General features: G+C 38.5%; 2 protein-coding genes across 9 annotated transcripts in view; one reads left to right on the top strand and one right to left on the bottom strand.

Annotated features, from left to right (window-relative positions):
* Positions 1-19,224, bottom strand: part of NCOA1 (nuclear receptor coactivator 1) — a 242,279-nt gene that overhangs the window by 196,081 nt on the left and 26,974 nt on the right. The window lies entirely within an intron of this gene.
* On the top strand, positions 17,385-18,926 carry LOC121491883 (steroid receptor-associated and regulated protein-like; the record flags this gene model as incomplete). The annotated part of the gene is made up of 1 exon (XM_041757013.1): positions 17,385-18,926. A coding segment is annotated over one exon (294 nt), but the record flags the coding sequence as incomplete, so codon positions are not given.

The raw sequence follows: 19,224 nt of genomic DNA on the forward strand, positions 1-19,224 counted from the left end.
AAATCTTTCCTTTTAAATTAAGGTAATAATTTTTATTTAATATTTATAGCCTTGCTAATTTCTAAGAGAACTTGGATTGGTTACAAGTTAAAATGTAAGGTAAAGAGGATTCATGACAATAAAACTATATTAATAAAATTAAAAATTAGACACTGCAGCAGTTGGTATGGGTACATACTACCCTCTAGAGATGGCTGCCATTGATTCCTTCTCTCCCTTGTGCACATGTCGCTCAATTCATCAAGAGACAGAGCTAAGGTGGGGGAGGGGGGTGCCTAGCTGGCTCAGCTGAAAGAGCATGTGACTTGGTCTTGGGTCATGAGTTCAAGCCCATGTCGGGTGTAGAGATTACTTAAATTTAAAAAAAATACTTCAAAAAAAAAAAAAAAAGGAGAGAGAGAGATGGGACTTATTTCCCAGCTCCTTAAATCTTGGTTGGCCTTGTGACTTGCTCTGACCAACAGGATGTGGTGAAAGTGATGTTCTTAAGCTCTACAAACCAGAAATTTGGCAGCTTCCCTTTTTTTCTCGTTTAGAAGCTAGAAGCCATCTACCTTGTGTCAAAAAGAAATCCAACTACCCTGAAACTATGCTGTGGAAAGGCCATATGCTGTGGAAAGGCCATATGGAGATAGGTCAAAGTGCCAAGCACGTGACAAAACCTTCTCAGACTGTCCAACCCTGTTCAGCTAACAGCTGATTGAGAGATCCCAGCTAAAGTCACATAGAACAGAAGAATCCCCTCGCCAAGCACTAGCCAATTCCTGATCCAGAGAACCGTAAAAAGAACAAATCAAGGTTATTTTAAGATATTAAGTTTGGGGGTAATTTGTTATATGACAGTTGGCAACTGAAACAGACACTATAAAGATCATGACATCAGCAAATTATAAACACTGAGTGTCAAATTTGGGTCTATTGTTTTCTAGGTTGTAAGTTTTTCTAGGTTGTAAGTTTTTAATTTTGGATTAAGAAGAAAACATAAATTTTTTATCTGAACCATAAGCACTTGTATAAAGAACAAACCTAGGAGACTACAGTTTCAAATACAATTTTAGAAAATACACATTATTCAAATGATGTTTCTTACAGGTAGATTCTATACAGACAGATAGTATATCATTAAATCAGAACTCAGTAACAGGCATTTTCATGTCAAGGGAGACTGAGATGATTTGATCCTGATACTTTTGTTCTATAAAAACTTAATACAAAAAGGACGCCTTGTGCTCGCTTCGGCAGCACATATACTAAAAAGGATACCTGGGTGGCTCAGTGGTTGGGCTCTGCCTTTGGCTCAGGGCGTGATCCCGTGTCCAGGGATGGAGTCCCGTATCAGGCTCCCTGCGAGAAGCTTCTCCCTCTGCCTATATCTTTGCCTCTCTTAATACAAGAAACTAGATGATGGAGCGCCTAGGTGGTTCAGTCGGTTAAGCGTCTGCCTTCGGCTCAGGTCATGGTCCCAGGGTCCTGGGATGAAGCCCCACATGGGGCTCCCTGCTCAGCTGGGAGCCTGCTTCTTCCTCTTCCTCTGCCCCTTCTGCTTGTTCATTCTCATTCTCTCTCTCTCTCAAATAAACAAACAAAATCTCCAAAAAAGTTTTCTTAAGAAACTAGATGAATACAACATTAAGATTGTCATTATACTATCTTACATTTTTTTATATTGTGAGCTTTTGATAGACACTAAGTAGCTATCAGTTTGTGATTAAATCTTCTAATAAGAACACACAGAATAATACTCTGTAAGGTTGGTTAAAGTCAGAGACATATAAATTAATAGCCAAACAATCTACCTTCCCCCTAGAACTGGTCCCACTGAGATCACCAATTTCTTTAACGCTGCAGCCCACGAGAATTCCTTGGTCCCTGCCTTATTTAATTTTAAACAGCATCCAAACAAACAAGCATTCCTTTTTAGTCCTAAGTGCAGCCACATTCAAGAACGGGGAATTAGGTTCTACCTCCTTGAGGAAGGGAAGTGTGTATCAATTACTTTGAATTCTTCTGTACTGGGTAAATAAATAAGTAGGGGCACTTATTTATTCAGTCACTTCTTGTAATCAGTATGGACTTAGGGATATTTATTTTATACTCTGGGTTACAATCCAGTAATATGTTTTTTATTTTGTTGTTCAAATTGTTCCTGCTAAGGCCTCTGGAAGTTCTTTCCAGCTGGCTCCTCTATCATTTTGCAAGCCCCTACATTTTGGGATTTTGAATATATTCTTACTTTCAGCACTATAAAATGTTTAGGGTATATGTTGCATATTCCTGCCCCACTCCCAGAATGAGCTATTTTCCAAGGAGCCTAGTTCTTTTTATTGTAGAACAGTATTAAAAACTAAGATCTGAATCCTAAGTGTGCTTGTGCTACCAGGGTACCATTGCTTCTAGGTCTTCTCAGTAGATAGAGCAAAGAAATATATGTATATGTACTACACCATTTATTTATACGTCTCTATAATCATTTATGTATATTAAGCTAAACATGAGTTTCTACTGATGTCTCGAAGTCTAATACAATACTACATGGTTCGTTCTAGCCTTTCTCTTGCCCAGGGCTATCTGTAACTTCACTCTCCAAAAGTGAGAAACTTGGCTCCCACTGTTTACCACCCATTCATTTGTTTGTTTAATACCAACATACACATACAATGGTTTCAGAATTGTTAGTCCACACGCTCTTGGATTTTTGTCTTACTTTTTTTGTCAATCTTCTAAAAGTCTTATTAGAAGAATCCTCATTGGGGATCCCTGGGTGGTTCAGCGGCTTAGCACCTGCTTTTGGCCCAGGGCACGGTCCTGGAGTCCTGGGATCGAGTCCCGTGTCGGGCCCCCAGTGTAGAGCCTGCTTCTCCCTCTGCCTGTGTCTCTGCCTCTCTCTCTGTCTATCATGAATAAATAAATAAAAATCTTTAAAAAAAAAAAAAAAAGACAAAGAATCCTCATTTTCAATATATGTGTTCCTAAGGTCTCTCGCCTAAATCATGTCTTCCCTCCTTGCACATTCTACATGGGTGACCTTTCACATATGTGACTTTAGTTACCTTCCAAATCTCTAGCCCAGAGCCCTCTCCTAAACTTTAAATCCACTTATCTATCTTTTGGATTGGGACCTCAAACTGAACTCATCATCCTTCCCTAATCATCATCTCTGCGGTTTCCCTACTGAATAGCATCATCATCACGTACCTCTTGCACAAGCCAAAAATTTAAGATCAGGTCTGTTCTCTTCCCTCTACATCTTCCTAATATCCAACCAAAGCCTAAATCTTTCTCAAATTCCTCCACTACTCATCATCCCATGATCCTATCATAGCCAACCCAGTATTGCCTCTGACCCAGAAATATTTGTTAGAACAAATAAATAAGACAACTCTCTAAGTGATCTTACCAACTTCAATTTTACCAGGCTCTAATCTAATATTCTCCATACTATAGCCTGAGTGATCTTCCTAAAAAACAACCGGATCACATCACTTTTTCATGATTAAAATATTTTAATAATTCCCCATTCCTCCCAAGATAATACCCAACTGCTTTGACTTTGTTTCCAAGGTTCTATGTGATACTGTCCCTAGGTACCCCTCTGGTCTCATCTGTTCCTTTTTCCCACTTTGTACGCTCAATGCAATCAACTAATCTGAAATCTTTTCAATTTCTCTCTCCTGTATTCTTGTATATATACTACACATATATACATTTGTCTCAACACAGATGTTCCTCCTTCAAGAAACCAGCTCCTGATCTATGCTTATGTTCCACTCTGCAGTTTTTCCACTGTAGGAGCATCCATTGCACTACACTGTACCTACCTGGTTATTTCTTGTATCACTTGCTAGACTCTGAGCTCATGGTCCCGCATCCTCACGCGGGAGGGATGGGGGTCCGGCAAAGGGCAAAATTCACATGACGTTGTTGTTTTACTGTATCCTGAGAGCCAAGCTCTCTATCTAGTACACAGTACCTAGTACACAGTAGGAACACAATAAATGCTTAAAATACTTTTGAGTTTGTTTTTGCTATTTCTGTGGCTTAGTTTTAATGACTTTTTCACAAATAATCAGAACTAAATATCTTATATGGTACAGTTTCATATTAATCTGTTAAATTTACTGATTATATTATTGACACTTTGTTTTGAAAAAGATACAAAAGACAGTATTATTTCTAAAATAGTATCTATCTGGAAATCTCTATTTTGCCTTTATATGTAAATGACAGTATGGTAAAGTATAAAACTCTGAGTTTATATCCTTTTCTCTTACACTGTAGATATTGCTGTAGTTACCAAACTCCAAACCAAGAACCAATACAAATTGGTGATGAAATTTTCACTACTCTCCACCCAGTAAAATCAATAAAAGTGACTGTTGTTCACCCTAAAACAAAAATTATTCATTGTTTGCTTTATATTTCATGCCCTTAGTCAAAAAATCTTTGATAATTTATGTTAATCACTCAAGTTTTCTATCAGCATTTTATTGGCCCATAAATCCAAAGGTCTGGAATTCTCTGTTTTAGCAATATCTTAACTAAAAGACTAGATTCCAATCTGATTATCTTTTCTTTGAAAATCATTTTTTTTTTCTCCTCCTTGAATACTTTTGGAATTTTCTCTTATCCTTGAATGTCAGAAACATGACTAGTATAATCACTCATTTCTGCCATTTGGAGAGTTCTTTTTAAAATGTAAGTCATCAGTTTAGCAATATTTTCAACACACACTTTTGAGTATTTCTTGATTATTTATACATCATCTGTTTTTTTTTTTCCTTCTAGAACACTCAATTTATGTATGCCATGTCTTTTGGATCTATCTACTGTGCCTATTATCTTTTTTGTCATGCTCCATTCTTTACATAACTCTGAAATATCATTTGAACTCATGTTCTAATTGACTAATATGATTTCCTAAATATACAGTTACTTTTCACTATTATTACTTATTTTAGTTCAAAATTAACGATTTTGTTTTCCAAAAACCTTTTCCTGTTTTCTGGATGCCCACTGTTTGTGACAATCTCCTCTTAAATTTCACTAAGTCTAAGAATTTCACTTTTTTATATCTGGCACAGAGTCCTAACTACTTTGCAGAGAGCTACCTGCTATAAAAATTCAAATTATTCCTTCATTCCTTCTTTTGAACTGTTGAGTCTTATCTCCTATAATTTTTGTTTGCTCATACCTACAGAAAGGATGGTCATGTATTTTCAGAATCAAGCTGAGAAAAGCTTTCTTAAAAATTACTTATGAGGGACACCTGGGTGGCTAAGCGGTTGAGTGTCTGCCTTTGATTCAGGGCATGATCCGGGGGTCCGGGATCAAGTCCCACATTGGGCTCCTGCAGAGAGTCTGCCTATCCCCCTGCCTGTGTCTCTGCCACACTCTCTCTCTCTCTGTCTCTCATGAATCAATAAATAAAATATTTTTTTAAAAATCACTTAGATGAGTGTTAAAATCTTTTTTAGAAAATCTTCCCTTAAGGTCAAATCTGAAAACCAAAACCAGCTGAGGCCACAATATCTCCGACTGCTAAGGTTGGCCTCAGTAACAGCCTTAATCCAGTCTGGGGACTAGCCCTCTGTGTTAGTTTAAAGTAGGCACACAAATACCTGTGGCTGACAGAAAAGAAACGTTTATTTTTCTGTCATATAAGACATCTATCTGGAGGTAGGAATATCAGGATGGACTGACAGCTTGCTAGTCACCATCGACTCCTCCCTGCTCTATCTTTTCTCTCTGCCAGCCTTACCCCATGGCATCTACTCTCAAAGTCATCTCGCGGTCAAAAAATGATCATGGTACCTCCAGAAATCATATCCATGTCCCAGGCAGAAAAAAGGAAGAGACAAGAGTTCTTCTGAGGCTTCCCGGATGACTCTCTCTCTTTAAAGAGCTTTCCTAGAAGCCATACCCTTAGACTTCTCTTTACAACTGCTAGGAAATGTTTTATAGTTGGCCTTAAAGATGTGTCCACACAACAGCAATAATGTTACTATGAATGAAAAGGAGAACAGATACTGGGTTGACAACCAGCACTCTCAACCCTATCATTTTTCTCTCTCTCTCTTTTTTTTTTAAAGATTTTATTTATTTATTCATAAAGACACAGCTAGAGAGAGAGAGGCAGAGACACAGGCAGAGGGAGAAGCAGGCTCCATGCAGGGAGCCTGATGTGGGACTCGATCCCGGGTCTCCAGGATCACGCCCTGGGCTGCAGGCAGCGCTAAACCGCTGCACCACGGGGGCTGCCCTTTTCTCTTTCTTGAACAAGATTCTAGTTTGCCAACATCCCTCTTAATATGAAGTCAAACAATAGATGTTATAGGTATTGCACCAGGGCAGGATAATTTATTCTTCCTGTAATATAACTTCAATTAATGTATTTTAAGGTTACTCAAACTTTCCCAAAAGTCATATTAAATTTCTAATTACCTAAAATGTGCTTTTGGGGGGCACCTGTGTGGCTCAGTCAGTGAAGCATTCAATTCATGATCCCAGCTCAGGTCTTGATCTCAGGGTCATGAGTTCAAGCCCCACACTGGGCTCTGCACTGGGCATAGAGTCTATTTAAAATAATAATTTTTTAAATGCACTTTTTTTTGCGACAATTATTCCAAATGGGATTTTTGGAACTAGATGTATTTGTGCAATTAATTTTCAATGACTCTTAATTGAATATCTTCAGTGTGACACTGTGGTCAAGTTTAAGGCACAAAAAGACCTTGAAAGACTTGTGGTATCAAGTAGCTGAGGAGACAGAGCATACAAATAAATGAACAAAAAAGGTAAGATATCACATAAATCCTTCCAAACAAAGAAAAGAGAAAATAAGTGTCAACAAAAATGTAGAGTTGGGAGAAATGTTTAAGAATGAAATAGGAGGGATGCCTGCATGGCTCAGCGGTTGAGGGCCTGCCTTCAGCCCAGGACAAGTGATCCTGGAGTTCCTTCCGGGATCGAGTCCCACACTGGGCTCCTTGCATGCAGCCTGCTTCTCCTTCTGCCTGTGTCTCTGCCTCTCTCTCTGTGTCTCTCATGAATAAATTTTTAAAAATCTTATTTTAAAAAAAAGACTGAAATAGGAGAAGGTAAAAGGAGAAAATGAGAGAAACCCCCTGACAATGTTTGTAAGAAGCTACAAAGAAGAAGAGAAGTTAGGGAAGAGAAAGTTAGACTAAGAGAAGAACACTGGTCCTCCAACCCTGCATCCATTCCATATCCCAGCTCCCACAGACCTCCCTTCTCTATATAACCTGTATCTGCAAAATCTATTTTCACAGCCTTTCATCCCACCTTCCATGCATTCTTTTTTTAAAAAAGATTTTATTTATTTGAGAGAGAGGCAGAGAGAACATGAGCAGGGGAGGAGTAGATAGGGAGGACAAGCCAGATTCCCTCTGATTGCTAGATGGACCAGGACCCACGTGGAGTCAATTTCCGATCCTGAAATCATGACCTGAGCTGAAGGCAGATGCTTAACCCACTAAGCCACCCAAGTGCCCTCACCATGCATTCTTTAACTAACTACAATACAGTTTTAGCCCCACCACTCCACTGAAGCTGCTTTCCACCTCCACTGAACTGCCAAATTACCACTCAGCCCTCATTCACCCCCTGGTAATCTGACCTTGTTGACCACATCCTTACTTCTCTAGTTTCCAGGATATTATTCTTGGTATACATCTTACTATTCCAACCCTCCCTTGCCTGTACTAGCTCTCAAATGAAAGTGGTCATTCAGTCTCAAAGTCTGCATTCCTCCTGAGTAAACTTACCTATATAGGACTCCCAAAACTCATTCAAGCCCAAATATTTGAATCCATACATCCACTAGTCTAACAGACAACAATTTACCTGGTTGTCTCACAGGCATCTCAATTTCAACATGTTCAAGTGAGGAGAACAGTTATCTCCCCTACCCCTCTCAAAAATTACCTTTACTCTTGAATTTGCTATTGTGGTTTCTGGCAATATTACTTCTCCACTTAACCAATCAAGAAGCCTAGGAATATTTCAGATTCCTTCTTCTCTTTCATTCTCACACCTAAGTGGTCCTATTAATTCTCTATTTTTAACACCTCTTGTATTTGTTTCCTCAGCTCTATCTCTACTGCTACTATCTTAGTTCAGGACCCCATAACACTGGATCACCAGAAAGAGCCAGTTCTCTCTGCTACCAATTGTGTACTGTTCTAATTCATCCTCCACTGGCACCAAATATTGTTCTATTTCAACAACAATATTTCTCATTCCTCAGATCCCTAACTAACTCTTCCTAATAAACACCTACTCTTGTTTTATAATCACTCGCTTTTGTTAAAAATATAATAAACTCCTTATCTAAAATTATTGGCTAAACTTATTTTAGAACTCTGTTCTAATAACTTTTACTTGACTCCAAGCTCTTCTGTTTGTTGATTCTCTTGCATGCTGTTGGCTTTCCTGAAACATTTGGAAATTCTTATCCTTGTATTTGGATTCTGTTACATTCTGCTGGCTTCTGTTGGTACCGCTTATTCAGGAAGCAATACTCATTTCACATTTTTTCAGGCAGAGTGGAGGAAGAGCATTCAGGGTGCCTCAGTGCCTGGTCTTCCACGTGTGAGTATAGCCAGTTACCCATAGTGCTGCACTATCCCATAGACCCAGGCTCCTGCATACAATTCTTGCATGGTAACAGACCTTTTGCTCCATCCAAATTCGTGTCAGAATTTACACAGGTAGGAGTTGCTTATGTTATAGTAATCACCTTACTGATTACTCTGGGACCCTTCATGTTCCCAATTTCCCCCACCTCTGGATATGAGTGTTACCCACTGGACCTCCTATTTTCAGAAATTCTTCAGTTTCTGATTTACAGAGATTTCCCCTTATTTCTGTAGACGACTGCATGTATATTTTTCTATTATGTCTATAGATTTGGTAAAGGAAAGCAAACAGGTAGCAAGTGTTTAATCTGCCTTCTTGAAACTGCCAAAATAAGTTTTCTAAAATGCAAATCACATCATAAATCTGTCCTTTTCCTATCTTAAACCCCTTTATGGGCTCCCAACTTCTACAGACTCTAATGACTCACATTCAAAGTCCTCCAAGGTATGGCTGATGACTCCAACATCTTCCAATTCCCCATGCAATACCCCTTATGGTCCAGCCATACCTAACTTCTTAGAGTTGGCATACATGACATGCTTTTTCAAGCCTTCATACATTTGTATTCCTTATTTCTTTTGCCTTTAATGCTTCCTCCACCAGCCTCTTTTTAGTCGTCTAGGCATCCTTTAAAATCCAGTTTCAAAAGGATAGGAAGAAATGAATATCGAGGTTTTAAGACTGGTTGTTTCCCTGAGTTTTGCTAATCTATATTACCTGATTTTTGTTTACATTAAGGATCTACTACTTTTGGGGTGTAGTAGTAGCTGGGTGGTTCAGTTGGTTAAGTGTCCCACCTTTGGTTTCGGGTCAGATCATGACCTTGGGTTGTGGGATCAAGCCCCACCTGGGGCTGGGCACTCAACCTGCTTTAGATTCTCTCGCCCCTTCCCTCCTACTCACACGCTCTCAATCTCTCTCAAGTTAAATAAATAAAATCTTTAGAGAAGAGAAAAGAAAAAAAGAAGCTACTACTTTTACTAAGGCTTTTTTCATTTTAAAATTCTGGTCAGAGGGGATCCCTGGGTGGCGCAGCGGTTTGGCGCCTGCCTTTGGCCCAGGGCGCGATCCTGGAGACCCGGGATCGAATCCCACGTCGGGCTCCCAGTGCATGGAGCCTGCTTCTCCCTCTGCCTGTGTCTCTGCCTCTCTCTCTCTCTCTCTCTGTGTGACTATCATAAATAAATAAAAAATTAAAAAAAAAAGATTCTCTCTCTCCTTATATTAAATAAATACATATATTTAAAAAAAATAAAAATAAAAAATAAAATAAAATTCTGGTCAGGGATGCCCTGCTCTATAAGCCCTCACGTGGTTTACCAAAAAGCTTCACTTCCACTTTGTGCCACCACATTGCCACATTACATCTCGTTTTATCCTACTGTATAGATGTTTGCTGGATAAATGAATAAACAACAACACTGGAAGAATTAGGAATGGGCAGTTTCACAATCATACGAACTGATCCTGGAAAGTCATTTAACTTTTCCTCCAAGAAAAATAAAGGGGGGGAAGTATATACAGACGCTCAGAGGTAGTGAGGAAAATGTAGTAATTATGCAATCATTTTAAATCGGAAAAGAGGGTAACCCGGGTGGCTCAGCGGTTTAGTGCTGCCTTCAGCCCAGGGCCTGATCCTGGAGACCCAAGATGGAGTCCCATGTCAGGCTCCCTGCATGGAGCCTGCTTCTCCCTCTCCCTGTGTCTCTGCCTCTCTCTCTCTCTCTCTCTCTCATCTCGTGAATAAATAAATAAAATATTTTAAAATAAATAAATCAATCAATAAATCAGAAAAGACTGTGAGAGATCAGCACAAGCAAGCCCTCAGGTTACAGATTAAAGAATCAAATCACAGAGAGGGAGATAAAGTGATCTGCTCAAGCTCAGAACTTCCACAGAACATGGATTTGAACCCCGGTCTTCTAATTCTCATTACAAAGCTCATTCAACTTTACTGACTTCTACTACTCTTCATGTCATGTGAGGCTTGGGAAGAATAATGGCATCTTAACAGCTGAGCACTGCTTAAAAATGAAAGTTCTCGGGATCCCTGGGTGGCGCAGCGGTTTAGCGCCTGCCTTTGGCCCAGGGCACGATCCTGGAGACCCGGGATCGAATCCCACGTCAGGCTCCCGGTGCATGGAGCCTGCTTCTCCCTCTGCCTGTGTCTCTGCCTCTCTCTCTCTCTGTGTGTGACTATCATAAATAAATAAAAATTGAAAAAAAAAATTAAAAAAAAAAATAAAAAATAAAAAAAAATGAAAGTTCTCCCAACCTGTACCATCACCTAAATTTTAGTCTATCAATATTTGGCCATGGTCTCTCTTAGAATAAAGCTTCTCTTGGTCTACCTTAGAATAAATAAGTCTTGCTTCTAGTGTTCAAACTGGGGAAGGAAAGTTTGAAAAGCATTCATTTACGCCATAGATCTGATTTTACCAGATGACCAAATACGAAACACAGATAAAAGATTTGCTCTTTTTGTGGATTTATTCTGTAATTTTATCAGATACCCTAAAAAGTGAATATGCAAACAAACATAAAAGGTTATCTCTTAAATATTGAAAGAAAGATAAATTTCTCAAACCTGCATAGTTATGGGCTTACAAGGGAATAAAGGGAGTTTTGTTTGTTTGCTTGTGGTAACAGGCTATTCCCTTCCCCCATCCTAGAAACAAAAACTTAGCATAGTTTTCAGCTGAGCAGTCCATCATGGTTTTTTTTTTTTTAATTTTCTTAAATTTATTTATTTATGATAGTCACACAGAGAGAGAGAGAGGCAGAGACACAGGCAGAGGGAGAAGCAGGCTCCATGCACCGAGAGTCTGACGTGGGATTCGATCCTGGGTCTCCAGGATCGCGCCCTGGGCCAAAGGCAGGCGCCAAACCGCTGCGCCACCCAGGGATCCCTATCATGGTTATTCTACAACACTAAAGAAGCTGTAAGACCATTTTTTATTGGGAGGCTTTACTACTGCTGAGACGAGACTGTAAAGAAATCTGATATTATAAGAAATCCCCACAAGACCTTGTCTCCATAGCAATCAACCTCTTTTAGGAGCTATCTCCTATCTAAAATAGTCATAAGTACCTTGTCTTCACCTTGTATCCACCTCAAGATATGCATCAGTCCCTCTTCTCCCTATCAGCACAGAAGTGATTTGCAGAGGTCCTATATATCCAAGTCTAAACAGATATGGACTCTGGACTTCGCCATTTTAAAGGAAGTACTGAACAAGGTAAAAGAAAAATGCAAACTAACTTAGATTGAGACAGAGAGACTGCCCTGCCCTCCCTGTTATTATGTTTAATCTACATAGAGATGATAAACTCATGGGAAATAATTATATGAAAGCAAAAGCTAGCTTAAAAATATTGGCCCTCCATTGGAACAAAGAATCAACAATCCACCGGAGAGAATAAAAGCCAAAATCTGAAGCACAGGCCCAGGGTCATACTATTACAAAAGTGAAGTATAAGAAACAGATGTCTTTATTTCCCAAAATACATAGCCCTAATTAACTAGAAATTCCATAGTGTTAGTCACAATAAAAATTCACTCACTAAAATTTCATGACATAAATGGCAAAGTCATGGTAATTATTCAAACAATGATTCATCTCTAATTTTTAATGATAAACTGATTTTTTGTTTAAATTAAAACTGTAGTGACTATCATAAATAAATAAATAAATAATATTTTAAAAAAATAAATAAATTAAAACTGTACTGAATATCTTCTATCACTTCTTTGAATGTTCTGCTTGACCATTAGAAATGGCACAAAAAAGGACACCTGGGTGGCTCACTGGCTGAGCATCTGCCTTTGGCTCAGGTCTTGATCCCAGGGTCCTGGGGTCAAGTCCCACATCAGGCTCCCAGTAGGGAGCCTGCTTCTCTGTCTATGTCTCTGCCTCTCTCTGTGTGTCTCTCATGAATGAATGAATAAAATCTTTAAAAAATAATATATGGCACAAAAAATGGGGCACCAGAAAAATAAACTATTGTTAATTCTAAAAGTAGAAATTTTTAGTTGCAATGTACTTTGCAATTTTTAGTGAAAAACTAATAAAATGCTGTTTCTGTTAAGTAGTAAAGAAGTTCTTAGGAACTTCATGGGAAGTTACACTAAGAACTTAATAATCTGAGAGGTTTTTTTTTTTTTTTTTTTTAATTTCTACTCAAGAGAGAGCAGGGAGCCACTAAGCAGGCAGCCTGATGAAGGGCTTGACCTCAGGACCCTCGAATCGTGACCTGACCTTAGGCAGATGCTTAACCCACTCAGCCACCCACGAGCCCTAATCTGAGAAATGTAAAACTAATTTTTAAAAATCTGCAGTACACTAGAACTAAAAAATGTGTATATTTTATCAATAACTTATCTAAAAGCTTAAGCTATATCCTTATGCTAAATATGGCTAATTTTGTCATAAAATTATCAGTTTTCAAAGAATAACCATCAAAAAAACTTACTCATCAAAAAAATGAGAATACTTAAAGAGAATACATAAATGTTACGATGATTTCTCAAATATCCTCCCAGAGAAAAAAATGGTAGAAAGGAAGTGGTTAGGACACTTCCAGGCAGAGAAGCCATCCATAAACCTCAGCCCTACAAAATGCTAACTAACCACTCAATACCCACCACGGGACAACCCTGTGGTGGCCAGCTTCAGTGCTCAGCCTCAGGCTGCTCTGTTAAATTTTTTTTCAATGACTTGCTCCAGTAATTCAAAAACTTGTTCATCAGATCTGCTAACAACATAAACGCTGGTAGGCTAGACAATGCAATAAATGAAAATTAAAAATGGTAAATTATCTAAAGGATACAACACGGGGTTAAAAACAAACTAGAGGGGATCCCTGGGTGGCTCAGCAGTTTAGCACCTGCCTTCGGCCCAGGGCGTGATCCTGGAGACCAGGAATCGAGTCACACATCGGGCTCCCTGCATGGAGCCTGCTTCTCCCTCTGCCTGTGTCTCTACCTCTCTCTCTCTGTGTCTCTCATGAATAAATAAAATCTTTAAAAAAAAAAAATTAGAACTAAATTAAGGTTGACATACTTACTATTAATTTTTTAAATGTTTTATGTAAACATTTAATAGATGCAAAATATATTAAAAATATGTAGCCAATAAAGAACTCTATATAGCAAATATTTACATAGTAAAGCACTAGAATAAAGCATATTAAAGTCCTTTCCCTAGATTATTTCATGTGCTTCTCATAACAATCCTAATAATGAGGTATTATTGTCCTCATTTTATTTAAAAACAAAAACAGGGACATTTAGGTGGCTCAGCAGTTCAGTGTCTGCCTTGGGCTCAGGTCATTATCCCAGGATCTAATAAGATGGAGTCCACATTGGGCTCCCTACAGGGAGTCTGTTTCTCCCTCTGCCTATGTCTCTGCCCCTCTCTCTGTGACTCTCATGAATAATAAAATCCTTTTTTTTTTTTTTTAAGATTTACTCATTTATTTATGATAGACATAGAGAGAGAGACAGGCAGAGACACAGGAGGAGGGAGAAGCAGGCTCCATGCCGGGAGCCCGACGCAGGACTCGATCCCGGGACTCCGGGATCGCACCCTGGGCCAAAGGCAGGCGCTAAACCGCTGAGCCACCCAGGGATCCCTAAAATCTTTTTAAAAAATAAAAACAAGAGAAACCTGGCTTACACAGTCAGTATAACATGTGACTCTTGATCTCTGGGTTTTTAAGTTCAGGCTCCACTTTGAATGTAGAGGTCACTTAAAAATAAAATATTTTTAAAAATTAAAAATGAAGGGATCCCTGGATGGCACAGCGGTTTGGCGCCTGCCTTTGGCCCAGGGCGCGATCCTGGAGACCCAGGATCGAATCCCACGTCCGGCTCCTGGTGCATGGAGCCTGCTTCTTCCTCTGCCTGTGTCTCTGCCTCTCTCTCTCTGTGACTATCATAAATAAATAAAAATAAATCTTTAAAGAAAAAAAATTAAAAATGAAAACAAAAAGAAAAAAAGCTAAGTCAATAATCCAAGGCACTTTACTAATAAATAGCAAAACCCAAATCTTTTTGCCCCCAACATCCATGACTTGATTTCATACACCATTTTATTCTCTAAAGTTAAAATGAAGAACTGGCTTAATAGCCAATTACGAAAATAAACAGATAGGTAGATAAATAAATAGGTAAATGCATAAATAAAATCATCTATTGGCTTACATGACCGAAGTCGTTAATGGGAACAAAATGTAGGATATGGTCATTTTAAAAAGAAAAAAATAATTGCAAACTTGGGCTATATTGATCACACCAATAAAACAGACCCTTTCTAATCTCAGCTGATCATGATCACACTTAAACCGTTAGATGAGGTCTTTGAATACCATGATTTAAAGAACTTAGAGACTATCTAGAAGGATTTCCAAGTCTGAAAACAATGGCATAAAAGAAATAATTAGCTGTGGAAATTAGCCTGAAGAAAAGAAGCATATGGGAAGACAGAACAGTTATCATCATATAGCAACATCATAACAGTCATCAAATATCTGACCCCCTGACATATCAAAATGGACAGAGATATGTTCTATATGACTTCAGAGAGTACAACTAGGTCTCATAGCAGATAATGTGAAGAAGTCAACTTCACAATCATTATTACAAGTTAAACAGGAGAGATGCACTAAAAAAAAAAAAAAAAGGTCCCAGGGGGTCAAACTTTATGAAAGTTTATATCTTTATACCTTTCATAAAAGATAAAAGATAAATATTATAAAATAAATAAGTCATAAGGATGTAATACACAGCATGGTGACTACAGTTCATATTATTATAGTGCATATCTGAAAGTTGCCAAGAGAGTAAATTCTAAAAGTTCTCATCACAGAAAAAAAATTGCAACTCTATATGGTGACAGATGGTAACTAGATCATTTCACAGTATATACAAACATCAAATCATTACACTGTACTCCTGAAACTAATATAACATCAAAAATATGTCAATTATACCTCAATTTAAAGAAAAAGGTCCCTTACAAATCTTTTTCCCTAATCCTTATCCTTAAAATGAAATCTCTGTTCTAATTTTAACTGTATGTTAGCCATTTGACATTTTATATGCATATTCCTATGAAAGAAATGTCACAAATGATGGTCCAATTGACAGGCTAGTCCACATATGCTTATTTTACAAAGCTGTACTACAACATTAACTACAGTGGAGTCACATTTTACTTGCTTTTATCTTTCCCAAATTCAACATAATCTTCACCCCCATACTAGTCTCCTAAACATGGAAAATGAGACTACATTGAAGAACCAACCTAAATTCTGACCATGTGAGCAGGAGGTCATCAGAACAAGACAGCCTTGAAAAAAGTGGGTTTTTCCCCCTTAAAGGAGTCGCACCCTAAAGTGTCATCTCCAGTAATTTTTTTACTAAAGCAATTTGTCTTTTGTGAATTCCACATTTCCACACAGCACTCTCCACTCCCCCTTCCCTAATTTCAGTACCCTCAAATTCTGCTACAGTATAGAACCCAACTCTAACCCTACTCTGGCTGCCCCAACTTACCATAATATCCTGATCTCCAATATTCACATTTCTCTCTTCACAACTCAGGATGGAGAGCCAATCTGATTAGAACAGATTATAAATTCTTAACCTAACCAGAGGTATCTTAAAAGCAGTATTTGTTATCCAAATCAATGCTTAATAGAATTTCAGGCAACATAACAAAGTAAAATTTTAAAAAATCATCATGTTGTTGAAGGTATTTTTGTATAAAGTTCATCATAAGCCTTGTCTGAAATCAGCTCCTATAGGTGGATTCTGTTTCATAACTCTTCTCCTTCAATTCTGAGCCTTCAAATTGTTTAAAAGTCTATGGTTTCTAAGAATTATATCCCTAATTTATGGGCAGAGAGAGTCTGATAAAAAATAGGACTGGGAAAAATGGTTTCCATTGATACTTATGTCAATGAATAAATTGTAATTAGAGAAAAACCTTGAATAGATAAGTAAAATATTAAGAATATCAACTCTTAATATTAATTATTAATCTTATAATATTAACATTAAGAATGAGGAAAATGAGTCTATATACTTTTCTTAGGCTTACACGACATCTGCTTTCCCATCAAGTATCAACAAATGTGGAAGACAAAAACAATCTATTTTAACAGCTATAAAATACAGATATAAATGATGGTGTGGGGGAAGCCTGTCAGGTGGAATAAAAACAATTGGGATAATATTGAGGGAAAGGTAAAAGGACACTGTCAACAAAGATGTCTTTTGAAATGAATGGATAACCCAAATACAAATAATCTACCTACAGATAACCATGACTCAAGCATACATATATCTGACGGTAAAATATATTAGTCTCTTTTTTAAGATTTATTTATTTGTTTGTTTGTTTGAAAGAGAGAGTCTGTAAGTCAGAGGAGGGGCTGAGAGAGAGGGAGAGAATCTCAAGCAGACTCCCTGCTGAGCACAGATCCAGATGTGCTAGATCCCAGGACCCTGAGATAATGACCTGAACCAAAACCAAAAGTCCAATCCTTAATTACCCAGACACCCCTGTAAAATATATTATTCTAAATTAACACATGTAAAATACTTAGAACAGTAACTGGTTTGTAAAAGCATTCACTTCTACAACTATTAGTTTATAACACCCATTGTTTATAGTTTAAAGGAATTCTAAGTACTCAATCCTACCCTCTCCTAAGAGTGACCTGTCACTCCTCCAATGAAGACCTACATCTTGTTCTGTGGAGAAAACCAGCCCCACTTGACTCAGGAGGCCCCTCTGGGTGGGGGACACCTTACCCACACCAGGGGCACCCTGCCGCCCTGCAGAGGGACTATAACCCCAGCTTCCGCCCCGGTCAGTCCACTGGTCCCTCAGGAGGCTCCTGAGGCCAAGGGGAGCCCCCTGAAGTCTGTGCCCTCCAGGTCTTCAGCTTGGGGAACGGTCATAGGCTCGCTCAAAGCCCTCTCCTCCTGTGTCTGTGGGCAGGCAGATTAACTGGGAGAGCCTGGCCATGGAGAAGGGGGTTGGCACAGCAGGCTCCAGAGCTCGGGGGCTGGGGCTGCAGTTCCCAGAGCCCAGCCCCTCTTCTCCAGCCAAGCAGAAAGAAATCTTTGTACCAGGCCCAATGAAGAGCATTAGATCGATCAAGGACATCTGAACCAGCCACCAAGTACACACTCAAGGGTCCTCCTCCCTGTCTCCATTCACCCTCCAGCAGGAGCAGGTTAAGGCACCTGCACATGGAAAGAAGCCAATTCACTCAAAAAAATAATAATAATAATAATAAGTATTTTAAGATAAATACAAACTAAATGTATTACTTCCTTAAGGCTTTTAGAAGAATCTTCCTCAGATTACAATGATGTGTTATACTACAAATTAATAGAAAACACGGTATTTCTAATGATTAAAGTTGTACTTCACCTTTTTCATCCTTGACAATCTTCAGTCCTCTTCCCATCTATTTTAATGTCTGGCCAAAACTTCCCTCAATGCACATTTTATTTACTATATCCTTTTGTTCAGCTGTCCATCCTCCTCCCATTTCTACCCCACCTCAAATCAAGACCCAACCTCCAGCTCATATATAGAGTTGGGCACCATATCTGGTGTACTCTCTTTGTAGCTTCAGAATGCCTCTAATATTGCCTTTATCAGGTACCATTATAAGAACTGCTGCTATATCTATGCCACTATAGTCTGACAGTTCCTTGAAAACAAGGTCCATATTTTCTTCAATCTTTATGAGGCTGGTACACAAAATCTGATTCTAAAGCCTTCTAAATATTTGCTGAATGGATGGCTCTAGCTTTCAGAAATAAACTACATGATAAGAACTGGTTTAATAAATTATATCAAAACTAGATGAAGTACTAGTTACTGAATCATTATAAAAATTAAGTCATTATGAAAACTCAATAATAGTAATTGTTAGAAAGGATATATATCACAGTGATTGTGAGCATGAGATTTGGAGTCAGTCCCAGCTTTCACTCATTCATTCAACAAACATTTAATGAGAGGCCACTGTAAGTCAGGCACTATTCTACCCTGGCTTCATAGAATTTACATTCCAATGGGAAGAGGCAAACAATAAACACAATTAAATAAGGAAAGTATACAGTACTTTAAAAGGTGATATGTAAAAAAAAAAATTAAAAACATATATGTGATTATATGCATTAGGGCATAAAAAAAGAACAAAAAGGGATTATGAGTGAAAAGGAAGAGAAAAGAGGGACACCTGGGTGGCTCAGTTGGTTAAGCATCTGCCTTCGGAACAGGAAAAGGTCATGATCCCAGGATCCTGGGACCTAGCCCCATGTTAGGTTCCCTGCTCAGCAGGGGTCTGCTTCTCCCACTTCCGCTGCCCCTCCCCCTGCCTGTACTCACTGGCTCCCTTTCTCTCTCTCTCAAATAAATAAATCATTAAAAAAAATAAAAAATACATATTTTTAAAAAAGAAAAGAAAAGGGAAGAGAAAAACTGTGGCACTACACAGGATGCTATAGGTACACCTCTTTCACGCAAGGTGAGATGT

Source organism: Vulpes lagopus, chromosome 5, assembly GCF_018345385.1.
Source record: "Vulpes lagopus strain Blue_001 chromosome 5, ASM1834538v1, whole genome shotgun sequence".
Lineage (NCBI taxonomy): Eukaryota > Metazoa > Chordata > Mammalia > Carnivora > Canidae > Vulpes > Vulpes lagopus.